The 26,166-nt window shown below is 37.9% G+C and overlaps 1 protein-coding gene across 28 annotated transcripts in view; it reads right to left on the reverse strand.

Annotated features, from left to right (window-relative positions):
• The window catches only part of KCNMA1 (potassium calcium-activated channel subfamily M alpha 1), a 411,380-nt gene that overhangs the window by 19,331 nt on the left and 365,883 nt on the right, over positions 1-26,166 (reverse strand). For 14 of the 28 annotated variants that reach the window (XM_054276930.1, XM_054276928.1, XM_054276929.1 and 11 more), the window contains 4 exons: positions 24,806-24,998; positions 3,415-3,528; positions 2,638-2,721; positions 153-283 (listed from right to left, as the gene is read on the reverse strand). In XM_054276930.1, the coding sequence (XP_054132905.1) occupies positions 153-283; positions 2,638-2,721; positions 3,415-3,528; positions 24,806-24,998 (522 nt within the window). The remainder of the gene's footprint in view (positions 1-152; positions 284-2,637; positions 2,722-3,414; positions 3,529-24,805; positions 24,999-26,166) is intronic. The other 14 variants (XM_054276926.1, XM_054276924.1, XM_054276923.1 and 11 more) reach the window with 1 other exon arrangement.

The raw sequence follows: 26,166 nt of genomic DNA on the forward strand, positions 1-26,166 counted from the left end.
TCCAACTAAGAAAATAACCTAGCTTAGGTTACAAAATTCTCTTGACACTAAGAAAAAAGCATCTTCTGCCTATTTTTGGAAAAGATTCTACACCTTCACTCTCTTTCACAGCAAGTCTGATGGAAGGGAATGAAAAAGATTTGTTTGCTTACTGCGCTCATGAGGGAGTCCAGCACGCTGACAGCAAATGCGGTTCCACAAGCAAAAGGCTGTGTGAGATACAGTTCTGTGTCGGGATCATCATCATCATCTTGGTCCAAGAACTGAACATTTGAATCATTTACTGAAAAGTACAATAATAATATTAAGAGTAGAAACGAAAGGTGTTTCTGGGTCACCAGCATGTGACCTTACACATTACACAGCCAAAGAAAAAGAAACGGCATATGTCTGGAAACACAGACTTGTGTCTTTGACGTCACTGAAAATGAAATCAAGATGGATGTGAAAATGTGCATTTAAAAATCTGTTGCTTGTTATCTTGCTTGTAAGAGGTGACACTCTTGTTCTTGACATGTTCCTATCCCTTTCCTGGAAAGCAGCTCCGTGGCACCAGTTGCCTGCGCTCAAAATGAGATATATGATAAACTTGTATATTGAGACAATCTTGGTATATTGGCTGAGGCTGTATGCAATGTAGAGTTAATGTGAAATTCTATCACAAGATACAAAGTTGTAAAATAGAGGCTGTCAATAAAATTCTGATATAGCCCACAGGCATCTGTTAGATGTGCTGCTGTGATTCTTGCTAGAGTGGTGTTAATGCACTTAGGGCTCAAAAGAGGATAAACTGTCCCTTTAACATGCATCTATCTGAATGAATGAGCAGTTATTCTCTTGCAGCACTGCCTTATGTTCAAATATTTGTCTCTATAACGTCACTTTCTCAGCCACAAATTCTACATTAGCCAGTGTGAAAAAGAGTCTAAATCAGGCTGTTTTAGAGAAAAGCCCAAATAAAGTAGTATTTGTCATTTTGACTTTCTCTGGCATTTCATTGTCACAGTTAAGCCCTCTGCCTCCAACTCATTCCAACTAAAAATAGTTGTTTCCTTGAGATCAGTGTATCAAGTGGATCGTATTTCATGAAATATTTCATTTCCATATTAGTCTCCCTCAGGCATGAACGCACAGACTGCTTAGCTATGCCATTGAAATACCCTTCAGCTTACTAAATGACAAATTAATTTCAGTTCCCATGCAAGAAAGGAAAATGAAAAAGTTTTTGAGCATTTGAAACTGCACACACTGATGATATCCCTATTCCCCATGTGAACACATCTCCTGAGCCAACCCAGCAAACTTTGAAAATAACATGAGAACTGCTGTTAACTTGATCAGATTTCAACTCTAGTCTTCTAAAGCCAGAAATGATTCTGCCTACTATTCTGATCTTTCTTCTCATACAGTTTCAATTCTTCCCATATAGTTTTCTTGTACATCCACTCCTTTTCCAAACTCTCTATACTACTGTGCTTGCTATGTTTAACTTACAAAACATGAATTACTGCAGATAAAACCTCATGATAGCTGTCTAAATGAGATGAGGAGAGAATTTAAAAATCTTGCCTTTGCACTCCCTGATGTAATTGTTAAAACATAGCACCCTAGTACTGTAATAGGAGAAATTTTCTGCCCTGGGAATCAGAAGACTTTCATCCAAGAAAACACCAGGATCCACAAAACTTCTTTTTCTAGTACAATACCTATCAATTTAGGTAGATTCTTAAGCAATATAGTATCTGAAAGCCTGCTGTATCAAAATGTACTTTTTGAACAGCTTGCACCTCAGTTTAATTTGCTAGCTGAGAGTAGGCACCATTGACAGTAGCCCTCTTTTTCCACTTCCATCGGGCAGACTAACACCTGACACCGTGCTAGCCATGCATGGGGTCAGTTCCTGAGCTACTAAAAATCTACCATGAGTTCTGCAGGTATGTGTTTATCCTCAGCATCTTTATCTTCCTGATGCAAGTTAGCACACTGGGATTTGTGGGCCAGGAGAGCTGGGTGCCAACGGGTGGTGCTGTGCCATAGGGAAAAGCTCATCAAACGCTGCTCCAAGGGCTGGTGAGAGCACTCTGTGTTGAGAGGGAACCACACAGGAGCCTGGCTGCTCCTCTACAGCTTCAAAACCTGAGCCTTACTCTACAAAATAAACAAAAAAATAGCTTGAGGGAAAGTATGATGCTTGGGGTTTTTTCTGGTATCTTTTACTTCTTCTTGGACTTCCTGTGAAAAGCTGCTAAGGCATGTCCACCAAATTGACAACAGGCTGAAGTAACAAAAAGAAAGAGAAAGAAGAGAAAAGGAGAGAGAAATTGGTGTAGGAGAGTGAGGGCCAGGGAGGTGGGGACTTAGGCCAAAAAAAATGAATTGGTGAGGAGGTGCTATGAAAACAGCCGGCAGGTCAGACGAGTGTGATCAAAGGTTTACTGATGCTGCGTGAAAAAAAATCATTAAGAAGACCAGAACAAGACAGTCAATTTCAACCAGAACCACAAATAAAACACATTCAAAGCAGTGCCATGAGGGTAGCCCCTCTGATACAGCCAGATAAATAAAGGAAAAGCTGATGACAGTAAGAACAACAACAGAAAATAACACAGTGATGTGAAGGAAAAAGGCACTTCTTACCCAGTTCAGTTATCATTAGAATGTGGGTTCCACTGTTTTTTTCCTGACTGATTGAAACCAAAGGCAGAAGTTTGCCAGGCTTAGCTAGTAAGTAAAGTATTTAGGGGGGAAAGAAAGTACAGAAAGAGAATAAAGTAAGGGAAAAAGACAGGTAAGGCTCTAAAAAATAAAACTGAAAAAGAAAACAGAAGGACAAAGGACCACAAATCAAGTTTGTATTTGCCATGAAAGAAACAGAACAGCTTCTGCACTTCACATCACACCGCTTGACAACATAAATACCCACAGCTAGAGTGGAAATCAGAGTCTAGTTACCTACCATCATCATATTCTCAGGAGTGAAATATCTCATACTATTATATAGAGTTTGGTTACACATGATTAAACAGTTTTGGACCATGAAGAAATAAACAAATGGCCTCTTACAATTGATTAAATGCACAGGAAATATCTGCTTATACTTACTCTGGCCTTTTTTCCTTTTCTAATCTTAGCCCAAAGACCCTTGCTTGTTTGTTACACTATGCAAAAATCATCTTGTCTGATAGAATATTTATTTAAGAAAATGGAGAAAACCCAAAGGAGGGAAATATATTTCAGTTATTCAAATAAAGTGAATCAACTGTTCCTAAACTTTCTTCTGAGAGAGTAATTTAAAACACTTATCAAAAGAGAAAATGTAACAGTACGGGTAATTTTTCTGTATCTACATAACAAGGAAAGTGGGAAAAAGACATTGGAATGTACATTTGAAGGATATATTTTAGCTTTTCTTACCTAGCTCTGTTATAATAGGGATGTTGGCTCCTGTTGTAATGGAGGGTTGACGTAAAAGGCCATGGACTGGACTATTGTCTGGAGATGTCCTATCCATCCCTGGAGGTGTAAAGCCTAAAAGGAAGGAAAAAAAATGAAAAGAAGAGAGAAAAATAGAGAATGTTTACAGAGGACAAACTACATGCAAAAAAGCCAAACAAACAAACCCAAAAAAACCCAAACCAACAACAAAAAACAAACCATTCCAAAGCAAAAACCTTTGCTTAAACAGCAATTAAGATTTTAAAGAGTACTGTTTGTAAATGGTAATACAACCATGAGGAACAAACTGCTTCCATTAGCCAGTTTTAGGTTTGAGCAGAAGTCAAGATTTAAAATTATCCAACTGTTTTCCAAGAGCACTACCACCCACACAGAGTAGGGTCTTTGTAATTTTCATGTGTACCATCTATAATATGCATTTCTATGAGGACTACAATTGTAGGAATCCTGGGATGGAAGGGTCCAGTCTACAAGACAAAAAGATAGGATGAAAGGAAAGAGACACAGGTTTTCAAATGTTATGTGAGAGGATTGCTTGAAAAGAACTGGAAAGAGTGACAATTTGAAGGAAATAAAGGTGGAAGAAGAAACATGTTGGAAGGCAGTCACAGAAAAAAAAAAAATTAGAGACCAGCAACATTCACCTTTAAAAAAGACTGTTTTCAGCCAGATTGCCTACTGTTTGAAACGGAGCTCTTGACATTGAGTGTTTTTATCTTTTTTTTTTTTTTTTATTTTTTGCCTTCAAACAAAAAATACCCAGGCAAAACCTTTTGGAGTTTGATTGTAAGTACTGAAAAATGGGTAGTTATACAAAAGCCCATGCAATAGCAGGCCTGAAAATTCACCACTGAGACTGACTAGTGCATTCCATCCCCCTTTTCCAGTAAAGCTATAGAAAACATGTGAATGCTCATTTAATGTCATTGCAGAAGTGATGGTAAAGCTAGAAAGTGACTTTATGGTTTCATAGACCAATAGACCAATATCAAGGCAGCATTTTTAGACAAATATTTGTCTGCTAGGAATAAAATTGAGCCAAGTTTACTTCAAACCACACTTAAAAAAACCCCAAAACATTCCATTTTTTTTTTATTGCAATATTATTTCCAAGTTCTTTGACTTCACACCTGACATCCGGGTGACAGACCTTTGGTCCTTCGTCACTAGTGCTGAATTCTCCATACATTTATTCTCAACTTATTCACAGCAAAATCAATTCCTGACTTAAATTCACAATCTTCTCGCAGTGTGGAAATAGTTTCACTCCATTAAATTAATGGATACATTCACCTGGTACTGAATTCAGAGGAAGATTATTTGATACCTTGCCTTCTATTTGGGGACCAATTTACAGACCAGGAAATCTCTAAACTAAATTGTAGTTGTTAGCATATCATACTGGTTTATATTGTCTTAAGGACTTACAGTTCTCTTCCAGTGATAATTACATCACTCTTAAACTGCCCCTAAACTACAAGGACCACGAGATCTGGGCTTCTTGATTTAATGGGATTTAATGTTCTCCTTCCATTCATCTATCTCTATGTTTTGTATGTATCACACTGAGAATATACAGGTAATAAAACTAGAATCACTGGGAAGAGACTTTCCTAGAGCTCTGCAGAAGGTACTGGTAAGAATTACATTCTATCACAAGAAAACTAGATGCAACATGGTGATTGTACAGACAGGATAGCTTAAAAAGAGAGTGAAAAGTCTGTGAAGAAATTCCTCAGGAGAAAAGAAGTGGATGTGATATCTTCAACGGGCTTGTAAGACAAAAACATTGCCATAGGGAAACCTAAGTCAGTAGAGAAATTCTATATAATATCATCAGTGGATAGAAAATCTTTATGAAGCAGATTTCTTAGAGGCAATCAGAAATGTTAACAGTCAGCCATGTCACATCACCTGTGCTGCTGAACTCACAAAGACCAGCTTGGTGACAGGGAGTTGTGGTCCCAGCCAGTTTCAGTTTGCAGATGTTTCCTTGTATCTGGCACTGTGACTGAGAGCTGTTTTGGCCCTTTGAATGTTTATCTCTTCGTGGCAGAGCCTGAGATTCCTCAGGCTCACCAGTCTGACAGAGGTCTTTCAGTCACCACTGTGTAAGTTACAGGTAACACTGACTCTCTCACAACAGCAGAAAAACTGAAGTGGGACTCCAAGGGGAGGAAATGCAATCTGAGGACAGGTGGGTGTTAGTGTGACACCTCCTTCTGCAGCAGGATCCAGTGTCTTGCATTGTATTGTCGAATGCATTATTTTAGGAGATGCAAGAGACAGCCTTTGTCACATTAGAAAAAGCTCAGGTAGCTGCAGTTTCCTTGAGCAGATAAGGTGGCAGGCCCAGTTGGGTCCCCTGCTGAATTACAAGTCAAAATGGCAACGTGATGACTTTTCATGCTCACTTATATAAAAATATAAAACAAAACTAATATTGTTCACATGCACTCCAGGGATTATACTGCTGGGAGTATCCCTGGAGGCTCTGCTTCTCCCTTTTTTCCTGAAGCCTCTTCCCCACATCTCAGGACACGCTTCCTAAACCACCTCCTAGTGAATCAGGCCCTTCAGGTGGCAGGAGCACAGCAGTATTTCCCTGCCAGTTAAAAGCAAATTGAAGTAAGCTAGTGTATGTAACTCAGCTAAATGTGCAGGTTCTTCTTGCCTCCCCTTCCCTGCAACGTGCACATACACAGACACGCACGCTCTCCATCAGAGGCCATTTGTAGCCACCTCTCTAACCCTCAGAATATTTGTCTTCCTGGGATGGTGTCAGAAAATTGAAGTAAATGTGGCATTTTTGTTAGACACAGACTGTCAGAAGCTCTGTAATTGCACACTGCACACATAGTGCATTCAGTCTGAAATGCAGGAAGCATGTTAAAGGGATTGTGTTTTCTCCTTGAATGAAAAATAGACTCATGCCTTAATATTTTTCATCCTACTGTCTTGAAAGATGTGAGAAGTATCTGATAATTTAATTTCCTTGCTCGTACTTAATTCAGACACTTCTAGAAATATAAGAATTGTGGAATATTTTCAGGAAGAGGAAATATTTGGGGGTTTTGTGTGCTATCAAACACCCTCAAGACACATTCCTGCTCCCAAGTCACAAACTAATTTCCATACACAGGCTATTTTTTTCCTCCAGAAGAGAAAACAAAAAAAAAAAAAAAAAGTGCAGGAAACTAACCTGCTTTATCAGAACTTTCATTTAAAGGCATGAAAAACTACAAGTGACAGCTGTGCAGATTCAGTGAATGTGACATTTTTGAATTTCCTCAACTTGACAAGTAAACACCTTAAATCGGTAATGCTATATGCATAATACATGACCTGTATTTTGACATCCATCATCAAATGCTGACTTGAGAAAATACAGGTTTGTACGTCAAGGAATAGCACCCATAAAGCAGGGAGAAATTCAGGTCACAGGGTATTAGGAAAACTCTATTTCATTACAGAAGCTGAAACAAGCTAAGGCATCAGATTTAAGATCCATTTTCAGCTGTGAAAAGATTCAATTCCTCTGCACAGAGCATTCATTTAGAAATGACATGCTTTCCTCACAGCCTCTTTTCATTTTCCTTTTCATATTCCATTTTCTCCTTCAGTCCCCAAACCTTGTTCCATTAATGCTCATAAAAATCGTAAAACAGGGCTGATAGTTGTGATCTCACAAACACAGCATCTCCTTGTTCTGCAAACAACTGGGGGAGCTCTGGCTACAATTGCTTAACGGGAGCAACCTCTGCAGTAAAACTCACACGTCTGTGCAAGTCTGAGCACGGCGCCTGTAGAAGGAAATGCAGTGACAGTGAGGAGACTTCTGGAGATGGGAATTCTCTTTGTCAACAATTAGGAGGTAAAGCAAAATCATATCAGTTCCAGCAGTCACTGCACCTGGTACTAAACTGCTGTACTGGGAGAGTGGTTCACTGGCTTTACCTCAGGTCATGAGCTTTTGTCCCACTGTGGAACTTAGTTGTCAGTCACAGTCAACCCATCACCACTGGCTATAGTGATAATCACTACAACATAGAGTTATAGAATCATTTAGGTCTGAAGTGTCCTTCAAAATCATCAAGTCCAACCACTAACCCAGAACTACCAAGTTCACCACTAAACCATGTCACTGAGTGTCACATCTAAATGTCTCCCAAATACCTCCAGGGAGGGTGAATCCAACACTTCCCTGGGCAGCCAGGGAATGTTCCAATGCTTGACAACCCTTATGGTAAAGAAATTTTCACTGATATCCAATCTAAACCTCCCTTGGCACAACTTGAGGCCATTTCCTTTTGTCCTTTCACTGGTAATCAAGGAGAAGAGACCAGCTCCCAGCTCACTACCACCTCCTTCCATGTAGCTGGAGACAGCAATGAGGTCTCCCTTATCAAACTGAGGAAGCCTCAATAGGAGACAGCCCACCCCTATCTGAAACAAGATAAACAAGATACTGCCAAGTAGTGGATTAACAATATCACAGCTCTGAGAGGAACACAGGCTTTGGGCTCCTGACGTGCTCCAAATCAGTAAGGCCTGGCAGTCAGCAGTCACTGCCTCTCTCCTGGCAGCAGCATCCCTCCCTGACAGGACAGGCAGGGGCTCCCATGTCCCTCCTCAGCTACCTGCTCTGAAGGAGTTTGAACTTCCTGCAGTTCGCTGCAGAAAGCTGATGGTCTTGACTTTGAGCAAAGAGCATTTCCCAGCTCCCTCTAAGATACTACTGCTCACAGAAGTAGGCAAAAACCAATCAATTACATCAGAAGCAAAAATCTAAGTCTTAAAGATGTTCTCACCTTTGTGGAAAGACAGCACAGGGGAAATTTCCTCAGTAATAGCAGGCAGGCTCTTTTTACCAGGAGATGCTCCCCTGCTCTGAGCTCAGCATGGCCAGGTGGCTATGAAACCTCTCTGTCCCTTACAAAATCCCACCAACAAAGGGATGAGCAGCACTGGGCTCGTGAGCTCTGTGTCTCTTGAGCCAGCTGACCCATGGTCCTCCCGGGGAGGCACTAACTGCGTCCCAGCAGTAACATGCAGATATTCTGAGACCCACAGTGGCACTGCAGTGAAGTTCAGAATCAAAGAATGCTGGGATGGCTAAACATGCCTTTTTTCCACTGAAAGAACCACCAATTTTGCTCTGCTTATGTGTGAGCAACTGGCCTGATGGCCAAATGATCTGCTGATTGTGCTGGCCATAAACCACTAATTTTTGTTTCTTTGCAGGTCATTTAACCAAGTAATGTCCCACAAAATGCAGGAAAGCTTGGTCCTCATAGCAGTAAATATATTCTTAGAGTTTGCTGAGGGGACCAATAAAGGTTCACAGGGGTTTTAATGTAGAGGGAAATTTGTGCACTGCTTCTGTTCCACTGACTCCACCAAGACCCAGATGGGCATATTCACAAAAATGGATTTTTATGCTACATTTATAAGTTATCCTCTGTTCTTAAGAACCATAATGAATCCTTTATGATTCCTTTCCCCTTTTTCTCTGGCCCTTTCTTCTTTTCCTCCCTTCCTTTTCAAAGGTATACATTTTACTAAACTGGAACTCTGTGCAGGCAGAGAACGCACTATCCCAAAATGAAAATCCACTTGACAGACCTAAAGGCTGTGGCCTTGTTATTAAAGCACCTTGTAAATTGATAGCACCCTTTAAATAATGCTATTTTAGGGAAAGATGTCATGGCATTCACTGGGTGATATATGCACTAAAGTCCACAAATATAATTTAAAAAGCACATGTACATCCAGCTACCTCTGTTTCACCTAAAGAATATGAGACAACAATAATATTTTGAGCAAATATGAATAACACATAAGTGGTGAACTGCCAAACACGCCCTCGACAGGTTATCATGCAGAAATATGGGACTAGTATTTTCATTAAGCAGAGGCAGCCAAAAAGAAATAATTCTCAGAAAGGACCTCACAGTTGTATCCCTTTGCTACTGTTTGCTGACAATGTCATTAATATTCCTGTGAATTCAATTGAATGATAGACTATACCTGTTATTCTCCAAAGTACAGCCCTTGGGTATACCTGAAAAGTTCAGCAGCAGTCATGCAGCTAAAGAGCTGCTGACATTCATGGGAATCTGTTACAGCCATTCAATTTAGAAACAATTCTAGCTTCAGTGTCCCATGGGCTCTGAGACAGAGAGCTGTAGTTTGGCCTGAGAACCTGGAAATCCTAAATTCTGGCTTCAGTTCTGAGTTTTACTGTGATTTGTGCTGAATATCCAATAATCTCTTGGAGATTATCGCTAAAGGTCTGGAAAAGGAGAGGAATGTGGGAGGCCAGATGTGACTACACAAGCTCCTAGCTCTCTCAGAGAGAGAGAGCATCTTCAGAGATGCTCCAGGCCCAAACATAGGCCAAGGTGAATCTACAGAAAGTAGAGGCTGAAGAAGGACGCCTTTCTCACCTTTAGCAACCCTCCAATGTTTTGGGAATGAAACAACACTGGAGCTTTGAACTCTGAGAGACAATGTCACACAGAACCAGCTGCCACTTTCTGCCAAGAAAGAGGTCTTCTCTAATGTCCCTGTGCTCACTTTCTGCTGAATTACAGAAACCTACAGTGAAAATAACCAAATCAAAGCTCTAATGGAAGCACAGGGCAGTAAGTTCAATGCTAGTTTCCGCTCCCCAAAGTGTGAGATCCATTCCTGGATGAGTTAGTGGCCCCCTGTGCTGAAAGTGTAAATGATTTATAGGCCTGCAGGTTCTTGTGCTGCTCTAACAAGGTAGGATTAAGCTGTAAAAACAAAGATCAAGAGAAGGATTGGAGTTTCATCATCTTGAGGTCTAGCATTGAATCACACCACATTGATTCCATTTCAATTGTGAACAGCATAATATATTAGAAAAGTGTAATATTTTAAACCTAGGGCAGAATTATGTATAACTTAGAGGGGTCTGTTAACAGGTACTTATATAAATCTCTTCCCAGTTTCAATGCCATTTTGAGTTTCACTATCATACACACCCAAGAAACAAAGTCTACCTGAAACTGTCTAGGTTTTTTTGTGGTTGGCTTTGTAAGAATCTTATTCCCTTCACAAAATCTTATGTGGTAATTACCCAAACCCTAACTCTGCCAAGGTTCACCACAAGCTTACACAACCCAAAACTACCAAAACAAATGGGCTTTCTTTACTAATACTTTGCAGAGCACAGCCTTAATGTTCACTTCCTATTTTTCTCACTTTAAGCAAGATTATACGTACTTGCTAGCCATAGCACTTCCCTCAAGTCTGCCTGAATGGAAACTCTATTTCTCTATGCAGTAAACAAAACTAAATTTGCCCTTTTTAGCTACCTTTTTATAATTTTTATTTTTTAATTGTTTCTTCTCCTCATTTACTATTCAATAGTTTTCTACACTAGATGCTTCTAGGGCACAAAGTTAGTAGCATCTAACTGTAGCACAGGTTTGCAGCTAAAATGATTTAGGATATAACAATGCCAAACTCCTTTCAGTTTAATCATTAGTCAACTCTGCATATTTAGACCTCAGGCAAAAATAAATATGCTGAATGAAAATTATCAAATAAATTAAGCTGCATTACCTATTTTAGAGAGACAGGTATTCAATAACTAGAAACAAAATGGAAAACTCACCACTAAAAATGATATATTGGCATGTAAGAAAAGACTCTACACTAAGTCATTATATCAAAAAAGTGAATTTTTCCTTAGTGTAAAAGGAAGAGCAAAGACAGATATCATAGCAAGTAATCAATTCAAATATTTGAAAAATAAAAGTAACAGTGTTGTCCAACATCTGATTGGCAACTACTGAAACATAAATTAAACAAATTTCCCAATGCTGCTTATGGGAAAATTATGTAGATTAGAATTTGATTAGGTTTATATCATGAGACTCAATTTGGACTTTTAATCTATTAAGCTCCAATAAATGAGGCATCTGAATAGCTCCCCTGAGCAGCAACAGTAATAACGACAGCAGTCATTTTTTGGAATGTATATTCTGAAAATTTCTTTAGCAGACGAGTCCACATCTTTAAGTACAATTACTTTGTAACTTCTACAAAAAATTCAGGTGTTTGCAGTGAGGAAATGGATACGTGTAAAATGCTTAAACAGACATTTTATGATAATCAGCATCTGTCACTCTGTTCTAGCAATATTGATTTTCCATCAACTTGGACTTACTTACGGTCGACTTCATGGTCTGTGTGGGCTAAATAGTGCCAGCAGACTTGCAAATTACTCAAGCTGGAACTGAGCTGGAAACCTATGGTAAAACATCATTAATTTCTCTACAGGCTGTGTCAAAACTAAAATCCCACATTCAAGGCTGTCTTGGGGATCAAAGATTGAACTGTGAGGGCTATAGCCCCATTTTATCAAAGAAATCTGAACTGAATTCCCAGAGCTGAGCTTTGACACAGGTTGGACTCAGATCAAGACCACCTCTAATTTATCTGGCAGGTATGCTTCATAGGCCCTCCTGCATATTTCCTGCAGTCTAATCTATTTGCAAGTACACAAAACCTCCTCTTCTATATTGCTCTATATTGTAAAATGCAACTTCTCAAAGCCTGCTGACTAGAGAGCCCATTGTGCACATGTCCTGTCCTGCCAGATTTCACCAAATGCTAGATAAGCTTTTAGTGGACAGGTTGTCCTATGCAAATAGTCAAGTGCCAGTAGGCAGGTGATTAAAAAAATATTTTAAAAATGTCAGGGCTTTATTAAATCCCCACAGTGAAGGAGCATGGATCCTGTGTTTATGTGTGGATATATTCTCTTTAAAAGAGGTTTTAACATGGAATTTAATTCTGGCACTCAAGCTTTCAGCATGCCACTACAAAGGTTTTCTGCAAGCCAAAACATTTTACCAGTACTCCAAATTGAACATCATAAATATGGAAAAAAACATCCCAGTCATGCTCTTTGCCATTCAAATACTGCCTTTTGCAGCACACAACTTCAGAGTAGCATGTCTGTTAAAGACATCTTTGTAGATAACATGTGTGAAAATGAGTATCAGGTTGATTTTAACTATACCAGTCTATATAACGCTAACTCAACCAACTTCCCCTTGGAAAGCACAAGAAATCACAACCTTTTCTTTCTACTCCTTTTTTCTTCACCATTTAAAAAACCCAAATACAAACTGCACAGCTGTGGAATCAGGAGGAATCTGAAGTCGCTTTCTAATTGAATATTCTTGAATGCCATACCAGTAGCAATATATTAGCTACTGATAGTACCTAAGGTTGTGTCAGTAAAACTGCCTCAAGATCAGCAGTGATACCACTGGTGCCACTGGGTTCACCCAACCGGTAAAGTGTGGAAACCCCTGCTTCAGTCAGAATCAAGAGTTCAGAGAGCAGCTCATGCCTCTGATGGCCATATCCAAAGCATAGAGTCAGCAGTGTAAATAGAGGTTATTTGCTCAAATATACCAAGAAAAAAAAGGAAAGGTATTCAGAAAACCAGTGAGGTAAAGTCTGCTCTTAAAAGAAAATTCCATTGCTAAGTCTGCACTGTTTTGGCTCACTGTCTTTCTCCTCTTACAAACATTAATCTTACAAAGAAAATGAATTCCTTATCATGACAGAATGACTCATTATTTTATCAGTTTTTTCTAAAATCTATAAGAGTTTTCCTTACCTCTGATAGCTCAGTCTTTTTATATTTAAAGAAGTATCTGCAGAAGTGTCTCTACACCACCTCCTTATTTATTTTATTTATATAGGATTCAAAACCCATTAAACTAGCCAACAAGCTGGTAAAAACAGTGATAACAGTAAAATATAATGTGGTATTCTTTAAGTAGTGAAAATTAAATGGCAATCATAAAATGTATACTACAGTATCCAGTCACAGTACAGACATCCTGAAAACTTCCAGTAGTTTTTTGTGGGGTTTTATTTGTGTTGGTTTGGTTTATTGTGGTTTTTTGGTTTTCAGCACTGCCTACTTATTATCATCCATGAATCTAAACACTACTTTAATGTCTGCAAACACTTAATACATTAAATTTCCTATCCATTATTGCTTAGTAGAGAGTTAAGTGGGTTGATAAAAAATAAAATGTTTTCTTCCTTGTTTTAATTTAATTAGTACCAATATCAGTGGAAATAGCTTTCCTTACAATTAGGCATTTTGAATATTTCTGAGAGTTTTTAGTCTATTTTTGTTTGATAGGATTCTGAGAATAAATATTCAAGTTGCAATGTGGGCTTTTGTTGCTAAGAAGTAGTTTAAGAAGTGGTGATTTTGGGCCAATCTAAAATACAAATCTGCAGATAAGTTGTAAAGACTGATTTACATGTGACATGTGAGCAAGTTGCCATTAACGAAAATCTAGACACAGTCCAAATTTTTAGAAGCACTCTGTCTATATAATTCAGACTACATCTTCCAGTGAAAATGGAAGATAGGTCCAGACAGATGAGCTTACATTGCCACTAAAGAACCAGATATTTAATTAGAAGTTAGAATAGTAACAATTTGCAAACTATTGAGGATTTGCAACAGATATACACAGTTTCTAAAATGCACTATTGAATATGTTAAACAAAGTGGCCAAGCCCCTGTTCTGAATCTGATTTTCTTTACAGCATAAACTATTTTTATGCTGTAAAGCAAGCTCGCACTGGTGGCTAATGACTTCGGAATGTAACTGTAGAGTTGTTAGTTCTATTAATCGATTAAACAAATAAGTAACATTTTCTCAGGCCCCACACTACACTGCCTGATTTCAGTCTCTCGTTCTTTTTTTTAGAGGAGCTGTTTTGAAAATTCCTGCCTGTCTTTGCCCTCACTTGGAGATGCATTGCTAAGTCACAGAACAAGCAGACTGGCAGGAACCTTGAAACAGGAACCCCTACATGGGTGTACTGGCCTGTCTACATACTACCAGCCTGTCTATACGTTTAAGAAAAAACTCTGTCAAACCTACAGAAAATACATATACTGTAAACATTGTAGGGATACCTTCCCTCTCACTAATAACCAGTAATCATGCTCCTAAATTAGAGTATTTGACAATTGAAGTTGAACAGAAAATTTAAGCAAGCAACCAAACTTCAAGTCAACATGAAAGGTTGGAATCTCCATTATACTTCCACAGGATCTGCTTCAAAGTTCTAAGGAAAGTTTGCAAAAGATCAAATATTGCTATGACATTACAGACATTTGGTAAGATCTTAATCTTGACCCTAAATAAGCCACTACAAAAATTCCATTAGCCATAAACTTATTTGGGTGTGTTGAATAGAAATAAATTACAAGAACTAGTTCAGAACTTTCTTCAACAAAAATTCCTACCACATCATTTACAAAATTAATAATTTACTTTTCAGCTCTGGTATGTTCAGATGCGGAAAAGCTGCAAAAATAATGTATTATTAGGAGCACAGCAGTATTGATTCTCCAACAAAGGCTGTGCCTGAAGTCAGCCTGAATATCCCATCCTGCAGATGCTGAAAGAACCAGAAGCTAGCAATCTTTTAGAAAATGCTTATTATGGAAAGTCTGGGCTGTCTCATATTTAATCATGTCAAACTTAAATCAAGAGGTCTTTCTTGAAAACAGAATGCCAAGAATTTTATAAACTTTATCTAAAGCTGTCAAAGTTCTGTAAATCACTAGCAGGTGATAGATTCTGCTTTTCTGCTTTGGAGATCACAGGCTAGGATTTAACTGGAAACAACAAAAATCCAGCTTTGTCCTGTATTGCTATTAGACTGGTAAAGTCTGCTAGATACTGATGCTTTGTACCTCCTTCCACAGTAAAGCAAAACCAGTGACATTGATCTCTAGAAAAACCCCATCACCTTTATGAATATAAATAACCATTTATTAAGCAAACAATACGTAGTGAAGCAAAGAGAGACACCAGAATCACGCTCATGAGGCTGCCTGCTGTGGAACATTACTTTCAAACTATCTTGTATTCCTGCAATATATTATCTATATGTTCCATTTTCTTGAAGTTATCTTCATAATCAAGATGCTATCACAAGTATCGTGGGCACTGGAACTATTTTTAATTTTCATTTAAAGAGCAATTAAAGAAAGACAATGGATACACAAGATAATAAAGTAAGTGATTAGCAGCATGCAAATGACATAGGCTTAATGATAATACCCTATTCTATTCTCCAAAGGGCCTGTTGAGAGAAACCCTTCCTACATGTGGTTGTGCAGCTAATGTGCCTCAGCCTACAATTACAACATTGCTGACACCATTAACCACTGAAACAACATCACTTCATGAAATCCTTGTTGTCTCATTAAAATGCAAAGGGTCAGGTAATTTACCAGCACTGTGTGTCTACTTTTGTTGTGGGTAATTAGCAAGCGTTACCCAGCATGGACTCCTACTGGGAAATAGTAAAACTGTGAAATATTAAAAAAAATTTTTTATATTTGATGGGAACTTGAAAGATTTAGAATTACAACAACAACATACATTGTATTCAAAGCCATGAAACACAGACCTTTTACATATTTCATGTTGTAAAATTTTTGTGGTTGGTTATCTTTGAAAATTACCTTCAAATTTTAAAAATTTTCCTCAGTATAATTGGATCTAGATGCACAACTTCTTATGCAATTAAGAACTTTTAGAAAATACACAGAGGGAGATGCAAAACACCTTACAGTTTTTTAAAGACTTACATATGGTTTCTTAAAAATAGTTTTTTTAAAAGTTAAAACACAGAGGTGGGTGCAGTACATTCTAATACTCATGTGCCCTTTTGTCTTGCTAATTGCAGCCTCATATCACCATTTAAGGGAACCTTGATAACGCTCACTATCAGCTCACATCTTGTCAGGGAGCAGAATGGTCTCTTATTCTTTAAATGGAAGTTTTGGAACATAAAACACATTCCAATAAAAGTGAACAGAAAATTATGAATTCATTAAACTACTTTGGTATCTTGTGCTATATATAATATTTATATTCCAACTACTGTAAAATATGCTTTAATATCTTTAGGCAACTCTAAGGACTTAAATATTTATAAAATGGCTAAAGATAAAGTATAGCTCTCTTATTCCTACATACAGATGATGTAAGGCATGCAATCAAAGACAATAACACTTTCAACCCATTTGTCATCTTAAAGGAGCCTTTCAACTTCAGATCCCTTGTGTGCAATCTACATAAGAGTTGTTGCCTACATAGGCAACTCCAGAGGAGTTTGCTCCTTAAAAACTACCAAGAGTGCTATACTTCACATAAAACAGGGTTTTCTGAAAATGGAGACAAAACTATAAATTTGCAGGGAAAACAGCTCCGAGTGGGGCTTCAAAATACTGCTGTATTTATCTCTGGGACATCTGGGAACAGGAAGCATTTTGATTTAATATTTCATAACATAGAGGCAATTGCTTCCTTGCCTGGTGTATAATTAATGCTCATAAAAAGAGTGCATTTTTTTATTCCTCAGCATCAGAAATGCACAAAATAGTACACCTTCATAATAGGGGGTTTGCTTTCAAGATGTTGAATAGCAAATAATAATAAATTTGAGTTACCATAAATTTATAACAGTTTTGGGATGCTTAAATATAGTTTAAGTGTGAGATCACATATTTGATGTACTGTATTATCTACCTCCTTCATCCTGTTTTATTTTTCTCTGGCTGAAGCAGAAGATATCTTAAAGCAGAAGGGGAAGAAGCAATTGTGAAAACTTAAAGGTATTTGGGCTAGGGCCTTACAGTATTTCTCAAAACCAGAGAAAACTGTATCAAAGGAATATGTCTCTCCAGCCATTCATCCAACACATTTTTAGTTTGTTATAAGCAATAAAATTGAAAACCCTCTTTTCTTAATAATTTTTCTCTTTCCATGAAAACTTTGAGGGATGTGGGGAACTACTTTGTGTGTGCAATTCCAGCAGGCAACACTGGTGTCCAGCTGCAAGGAAAGGCACCAAAAATGTGAAGGATGCTGCATGGGATCCTTCCTGCCAAGGGTTTCATGTGAAGACTGGAAGCCTAGCAAGGTCCTCACAGAGCTGGTTTCTACAGCACAGGAAAAAAGTTAAGTGAAAAGCCTCTCTCCCACACAGACTCTGTAGTTTATTTAAGTCCAAATCTCGCAAAGATCTGCACATAATCTAACTTTACACAGGTGGACAGTTTCATTGAAGTCAGAGAGATTTATTAACCTGTATAACATTGAGCACATAAGTTTTGGAACAAGCAAGGCATCAGATTATAAACTTGCCAGGGCAAAGGCCGTATTTTATTCTTGTATATATCAGGACTATGACAACAAGCTCTTAATTCCATCTAGAGCTCCAGTGTGCTACCATAAAATAAATAACAGCTATCAACTGATCCATCTAGTTCAGCAGGATAAGAAATTATGTGCATGTTGCAAAAAGGTAATGCTGAGTTATTTATCACAGAGACCTGATCTTCAAAAATTGGACTATTTTTTTTGTGGGTAAATAGTGATATGGGACATGTCTGGCCCTTATCTCATTTTTCAGTTATTAACTTCATTAATTAGGATGGTCAGCCTTTGTTTTAAAAAGGGCTAATGAAACCAAACTACAACCACAAATTCAGTTAGCTAAAAAATAATCATTCAACCAAGTAGAAAATTTTGTTAATTGGATTATTACTATTATTGCAACAACTGATGCTAACAAAAGGAACATTCAGAACCAGTGTAAAAACATCCTTAATCAGGTGCTAACTCCTACACTAAACTATCAGTCCTGCAAAACAAAAAATAACCCTGATGTTAATGTAAAAAACCATTTTTGAAAAGGTGACTGATAGGATTGATACTGTCTTGGAGAGTAGCTTTCAAACCATCTGTATGAATTAGGTAATTATGAGCTAGTTTAAGTATAACAAGCATTCTGCAGTCTAAAAGACATAGATATACAGAGACACACAGGAATCTAAGGATTGAAAAGAATAAAGCTAATGTCATAGCTCACTTTTAAAAACTACCCCAAATCTTTCACTTTCTGCCAGCACTATTCACTTATTTATTTTTAATATTACATCTACATTTAACATTCTACATTTATTTATAAGCTTTCTAAAGAGGTAAAGTAGCTCCTTAAATTCTGCAATTATTTAGTGCAGCTAAATAAAGTTTGATTTTCTGCATTAAAAAAGCAAGATTCTTTATTCCTACGTTTTTTATTAAATATAACAAATTAAACAGAGGAAACAGTGCTGGAGTTGCCACAGAATATTGAATTCCATAAAAGCCTAAAAATTAACTTAATCTATGATTATCGAAGCCTATATTCTGACATATTAACTTTAAACCTTATGACTATAAAATAAAGGATATAAGATTCAACATTCACTAAACCCCCTCTCCTTCAGGAATAAAACTATTGCTTTGAATTTATAAAGAGTTTTCTCTAGCAGCATTGAAATACAGTTATCTCCAAGAAAGAGCAAAAACCATTGCTAACAAAGGACTTCAGACAGTATTTATCCTTTCCCCTTATTTAAGAATTTTCTCATTTTCAATCCCAATAATACGGTTGTTCTGCCTTTTGCTAACATTTCAGAAATAAAGCAATCAAGGTTTATTGATTGGTAGAGGTGGAAAATAATACATTATCTGCAATCACAATGGAAAGCAGATCTCAAATTCATTTTATTAATGAATTTCTTGCAGCAAATTGTGAGACTAAGTTCATAAAACTTTGCAATGATACAAGAATTAGTTATCAGATTGTGAAATAAGTCTAATGAAACTCTGGCTGTTCCTGTCCTTTCAATCAAAGTTTAAGACAGCTCCAACAAAAGATGACAATGAAGTCATAAGTGATTTTTAAAGGAACTGGATCAAATGAAATGAAACTTGTACAGGGCTATTTTACCTTGTGCAATTTGTTACACTTGGAAGTCAGTGTGTAAAATTCTGAGTATGTTTACTTGATTTTATAGGATTTTCCCCAGAATAATCCTGCCATGACGTATGAAATGTATTACACAGGAGTTCATCCAATCTTCATGTTTTTCTCTTTATTCTCTCTTGTTGGAGGATCTATTATGAGAACTGTAAACGAGGGCCCCAAAAAGATCTCTCATGTGTTGAAATAGTGTTCCTAGGGAAAATTCTCATAAGTTGAAGTCATTCAGCAAACAGCTGCAATTGTTACTTTGCTGAAATACGTCTACACTGCTGTACTGTGATCTGTCTTAGAATGTCTGTGGACAAAATGTTACTATACAGCCTCCCCTTTCTGTACTTTAGACCTGCTTGGAGCAATAAGATCACTTTTCTTTATTGTTTAGTAAGTGTTTTTTAATGAAATGTACTGCTCTTACTATATAGGACTCAAAATATGCTCTAAATCACTATCCAATAAAAGAAAATTATTGAGTTGGATATCTAAAGTTACTACCCAGAGGCTACTCCAGTACAGTATTTATAAATCTCTAAACAGTTAGGTATAATTGTCTTTCTGGGTGTTGGGAAGAAAGCCAAATAGCAGCTTTAGTTACAACTGAAGATAAATATTTTGTGCCGGGCCATGTTCATCTGGTGGATAAAATAACAAGTAAAATCCCCACAAAGGAGGACTCTAAGAAAAAACCAAGAAGCATGAAAAACTATATAGGAATAGTCAATGGACGATACTTGAAGAAGAAAGGATGGAAATGTCAACAAAATGAAGGAAAGGAAAATTACTGGAGGTCTCCCAACTTAACAGCCAAGGCAGAACCCATCACACATCCAGTCCTCCTGGGTGCTTTGGAAAAATGTTATGACTGAGGAGCACATGGTATGACTATGGATCTAATATTCTCTGGTCTGCTCTCCAAAATAATTCTAGATGAAATATTCTTAATTTCTGTTTGAGGGAACAGAATGAGAAACAGAAAGAACAATAAAAAATAATCTCCAGCAGCTGGGGGTGACCCTCTTATCCAAACACACACCTCTTTACAGATCTTTCTAGGAAGACAATCAGTCAAGATCTCTAAGAGGTGATCAAGACAAACACAGGGTTTCCTTGTCAAAAATAAGGTTGAGTTTATAAATAATTTTGTGAAGAGCTGGGCCAAGTTCTCACTTTACAGCATTTTGTACTTCAAAATCTGAGATATCTTAATGAAACAATAGTGTGCTGCAGCTTCAGTGGGATACACTTTGGCCTTTCTGTCCTTGGAATCCTGGTTCTAGGTCTCCCAAAGGCAATGAACTGCCGGGATGATTTCCAAAAGCTCATTTTCAGGACATTAGAGTCTGCAGCCCTAACCTCTAGCAAGCCCACAGAGCTGCCCAGTCACCTTTGAAACGATCAGTGCAGACAGCCCTGAGAACACTTTCAATGTGAGAACTTCCAACAGCACAGGTTTAATTTGAAAGAACTTCTTTTCTTTTTGAGTAGAAGTACATATTTTATGTAAAGGAGACCAGAAAATCCTTTCAAAACTGTTAGTAAGCTTTTCTTCCTAAGGAAGACAGGTTGTTTGCACAAGCAGTTCTGTGTAGCCATGCATCTGGTCATATGTTGCCAGACAGCTGATGATGAACATAGATTTGACAACTTAGATAGTTTACTGCCATCCCCTCTGGATATGCTAGGTCATTTGTAGCTCTGGTCCAGATTATTATTTTTTTCCTGTGTCTTGGAACTTTGAGTTGGATTTTTCTTCTGTGGAAGGTCGAGGCAGAGCACTGTGCTTAGATGAGATGCAATTCTGGCAGGATCAGTGATGACCCAAGATGGGCAAGCCAGAGGACAAAAATGTTGCTGCACTACTTACAGAAGGCCCAGATAATTGATAATTACTGTCAACCAGTTAGAAAACCTGGGGGTATTATTACACCATAAGGAAATACTATCAAATCTTCACTTCTGTATGAGAATGGCTGTGTGTGTTTTAAGTTCATCTTGCACTAGTAGTCAGAAAATCCTTTGTTGATGCAAACCAGATTAATTCAGAGCTGATTTTTCAGCAGTTAATGCATTGGGAATTGCTAACCCTATTGTTATAGAAATTTCCCTTTCAGCAAAGTATGCTGTCATGTGTCCACCCACCTGCTCCTTCTGCAAGATCCTTCCTCTCAGATTGCACCTGGGTTCTATACATCTCTGGCTGGAAAGGGCATGTTTGGATGGATACAGAGATACATTTTTATATGCCTAGGACTGAGAGTGACTTTGGTGTTAAAGCAGGTGAGGAGGATGAAGCTCTAAGAAAAAGGGAATGAAATCCCAAAATGTGTGGATTTTCTTCCTGCTACCAACTTAAAGCAAAGGAGTTATAGACATAGGCCTGTACTTCAACACTGCCAACAATTATGGCTTATCTGATGGTTCAATAAATTCACATCCTGGTTTTATGGCACCCTTCTTGTACTGGTGTCACCTTTTGCCTAAAGCTGAAATGAAACAATCACAAATACACACTAGAAAGATCCTTGTATATTCAATAACTTATCAATTAAATGACTGCATTTTTTTTCAGAAATGTAAACATGAAATTATATATCAGGTTTTCATATGAGATTCCATCACTTATTGACTACACAATTATACATATGAAATACATATAATTTAATTTAATATTTACCCAGAATAGCAAGGGTAAGGTCATACTGCTAAATCCCTCACCAAAAATCTTGCAGCTCACCCCATACATTTCTTAGACAGCTTACATATTTTGTTTTATTTCTTCTCTTTTCAACACCCTGTCACGGGGCAACTGACCTTCCGCCACACCTCCATATTTTCTAATGCCAGTGTTTCTGATGATCAGTAACAGAAGTAACATGAAAGAATAACACATCATCCAAGCATGATGTAGATGAGAATGTCTTAATTCAAAATCATGCATTAAGATCTAGAAAAACTCAGGCAAGCAATACACAAATGTAAAATGACAACTTGCTCTGTAAATAAAGGTACTTAATTGCCAGCAAGAATCTGTGAGTTTGTTCTAATATGCTGCTTCTTGACCAGCAAAAGTTGAATCCCCTACTTTATGTAATTGTCATGATAGCTGTGTCCACCGTATGTTAAAGCTGCATTTCAGAGACAAAAATGTCACATTGCATATAATTTCCAGTAAAGTTTGTGCTATCCACTGATTCTAACTGCTTCTGACAGTCTAATCATTTTATTCAAGGTCTTTCATGAAAATTTACAGTACTGAAAGGAGCAGAACCACGTCAGGAGTTGTAGATTTCATAAACAGAGAATTTACTGTGAAGATAATTGTTTTCTGAAGCAACTGGGCTTGCAAGAACCCCTCCTCATTCAGTGCTTCCATTTAAAATAGGCTGCTGGTTACCTGACTTATGTTATGCCCTGTTTCCCCAGAACAGCTATGGAAAGAGTCACCTTTAATTTTTTAACATGCAGTCCGGTATTTACCTGAAGAAATGTCAAAAATTTCTAAAAATGTGCTCACCTATTGTTCCTCTGCTTCTCTGCATCAGCAACATTTAAAAGGGCTAAAGGGATTTGGACAATGGCCAGCGAACACTTCCTGACCTATTGCTGCAGCAGCAACCTGGGTATTAGAGAGTCACAGAACAATTCAGTCTGGAAAGGACATTGGAGGGTCTCTGGTCTTATTTCCTGCTCTAAGCAGGGTCAACTATGAGGTCAGATCAGCTTCTTTGAGCTTTGTGCAGTCAGGTCTTGAATACCTCCAAGGATAAAGAGTAAAAAATGACAGGTGTTCATGTGGTGCACAAGACTGGATATTGACAGGTTTCTCTATCCTCACTGAGGGATGGTGTGACCCTGTGTACTCCCAGAGGTAAAATAAGACAGTCAAGTGCTGGAAATGTCTCTAACTTCTAAGCAAAGATGGAAAATTCTCTCAGACTGTTTGTCAAGAAGAGATTCTTGATTATTTTAATTATGTGTGTGACAGGAGACAGAGAGATTCACCAAAGAATAGCCATTAGCCTGGTAGTGGAAGTACAGATTTAGTTTTGAGAAATAGAATTTCAGATCCCAGGGCTAAACCAGCAAAAGAATGAACTTCTATGCATGTCTTCCACTTCTGCAATGAGTTTCCTAATCATGACTACAAGCTATCAGACTGTGAGCAAGCTGGCCTCAAAAATTTGTGAAGAAAGAACTCTAAAATATTTGGGGTTTTGTTATTTCCAGACCACAGATTTGAAACTTTCAACATTCATGGGATTAAAAACAATCAGTTTCTTCCTTTTCTTCTCTAAATCTACTTCTTATCCAGAAAACTGTCCAATTTGACTTTGAAAAGTTCAAACTTTTAGCTTTCTGGAGCAATTTAATTCCAGTATTGAATTCCACTATTTTATTGCTGATCCTAAGAAAGAATTTTCTATGTTCAAGTTTCTATATTCAAGAAGTTCCACTGCAACCTCTGATTTTTGGCATATAATTCCTATTTCCTGATTAGAGTGCAAAGAGGAAAATCTGAACTTAATCTCAGTTCTCACAGTCCTTGAGGGAAACCTATCTCTAGATCAGGCTCTCTGGGAAAGTGCAGACCAAAGCACAATCCTTTCCACCTACATTTACAGCAGAACCAGATCCAGAGGGAATATTTACTGCTGCACTTAATAGGTTTATCAAAGGTAGGACTTCAGCTGCATAAGCTGCAAGACCCTTCAGGGATGAGAAGATGATTGTTTTTACACTGAGGGTCTTTGCCAGGGTGCTTATGACTGCTTTGCAGCTGCTTTGCACAGGCACAGATGGTGTAAAATAGCCTTTGGCAACCTATAAATCAGTCCCCTTCTCTCTGGAAAGACTGAAAGATTTTGTTCAATGTTCTTAAATGGGATGAGTGCATGTCAAACCATGGGAAGAAATCAGCTTTGAGTTAATTCTCTGTGGCTTCTTGAGCAAGAAGGTGCCAAAGCTGCAAAGAAAATTCAAAGTTGTTGTTTTTATTTTACTTTTTGAGTTGTGTTACTAAAACTTGCATTTTCTCTGTAGTTTCAATGTGTTTTACATAAAAAGAAATTTTGTTAGCCAGAATTCAGGTATTCCAAAGAATAACTGCAAGTTATCACCGGTTATATAACAGCAACTCACCCTGAAAAGGAAGCCACAGTGAGAAAACGACATTTTTATACATTATCTAGGAAAATTTCAAAATGAGAAAAAATGCCAGTTTCATGTTCATTCATTTTTCTTTTGAAAGATGTGCTCTGTGATGTAGCAGAGAAACTACGTGCCTGTCCCTTTAAAAGCCATCATACCAATCAGCAGGTTTAACTGTCAAGCAAGCTGATGTAGGGCTCTTTGAATTACTGAGTGAGGGATATTCTTCCTGCCAGGTCCTGTCCCCTGTAGGCACTGCAGAGAAGTATTATAGGGCAGTCCTTACCTTGGGAATTAGCCTGCAAGACCCCAATGCTGTCATCAAACTGCATAGATTTGATGTTGAGTGACGCCAAGATGCATTCCTTGTCCTGCAGCGAAGCATCATCAATATTATTCTGATTGGCTGACAGGATAACGCACATGTCGCAGAGGTTGATGTTGACAGCCCTTAAATCAGCCCGACTTAATGGCGTACCCTTCGGCACAGCGAGGAGAAAAGGGGGGTGCAGGAGAGGGGAAAAAAAGAAAAACAAATTAAAGATTGAGAAGGAGCTTTGGGAAATTATTTAACAAGTATCTTTTTTATGCTCTGACATTAAGCTGGTCTAACTATGTGCCAGGGAATAGGAGATGTGTGCTAATCTAAAGGGTAGTTGGTGCTGATGGCAGCATTTTAGGTTCAGTCTCAATACTCAGTCAAGCTATTACTAACAAACAAGAAACAGGAATAATGCCAGCATTCTACATCTCATCGGTGACTTGAAATTGTCTTGATTTAAGCTGCTATCATGTGGCAACCTCTGGCTCTCTGAATATAACAAGGGGGGTGTTTTAAATGTCTATTTATCTACTACCAAGCCACAATGGTCTTGGGCAAAAGAACAGCAATTTAAACAGGAAAGCATTACGTGTCCTGCACATTTGAAATGCAATCAGGACAAAGCTATTTTTTTCTACCTAAAGCAATACACAGAAAAGGTTAATCCTTTTCGAAGCACGCTTTTGGTGGTTCTAGAAGGAAAACACACTGAGCTTCAAAGCTGTGTGATTAAACCCTTTGAAACAGAGGCAGGACTTTATCCTAATGGGCACAGCTTGTGCAACGTTCCCTGTTCCACAATCCTCAATCAGAGAATGGAATCATTAAAATGAAATGCTGTGGTAGCCTGTGGATTTTTTTCATAGTTAACAAAGCTGAGATATGACACTTAACATGCTATTTTTTGTTTAAAATACACTTGCCTTTCACATTCAACAGTCCACAACTGTAGTTACAGAATATTAAGTCTACATCACAGGGGCTGCGAGGTCCAGGAAATATATTCCCTTTTTTTAAATGGAAACTGGATTCTACTCTGCTGCCTCACATGGATTTGTACCCAAAGACCCTGATGATGAGGAGACATAACTGTCCCAGTGTCATGCAGTGATTTTCATAAAATCAAGTCAAGACCCTGGTCTTCCATCTCCTGATCATTCATGGTGAATACCTCCTGAACTCCACTGAGAGTACTCAATGCAAAAATGAATTTAAAATGCACACAGTGAAGGAAGAGCTCAATTCTTATTCAGTGTTTGCCAGTTTAATTATTCCATGTAATTTTCAATAATTTGAGGCATGAAACCTTGTGAAAAGTATGTATC

Source organism: Melozone crissalis, unplaced genomic scaffold (assembly GCF_028551555.1).
Source record: "Melozone crissalis strain CALT ecotype California unplaced genomic scaffold, PUWL_Pcris_2 ptg000019l_1, whole genome shotgun sequence".
Taxonomy (NCBI): domain Eukaryota; kingdom Metazoa; phylum Chordata; class Aves; order Passeriformes; family Passerellidae; genus Melozone; species Melozone crissalis.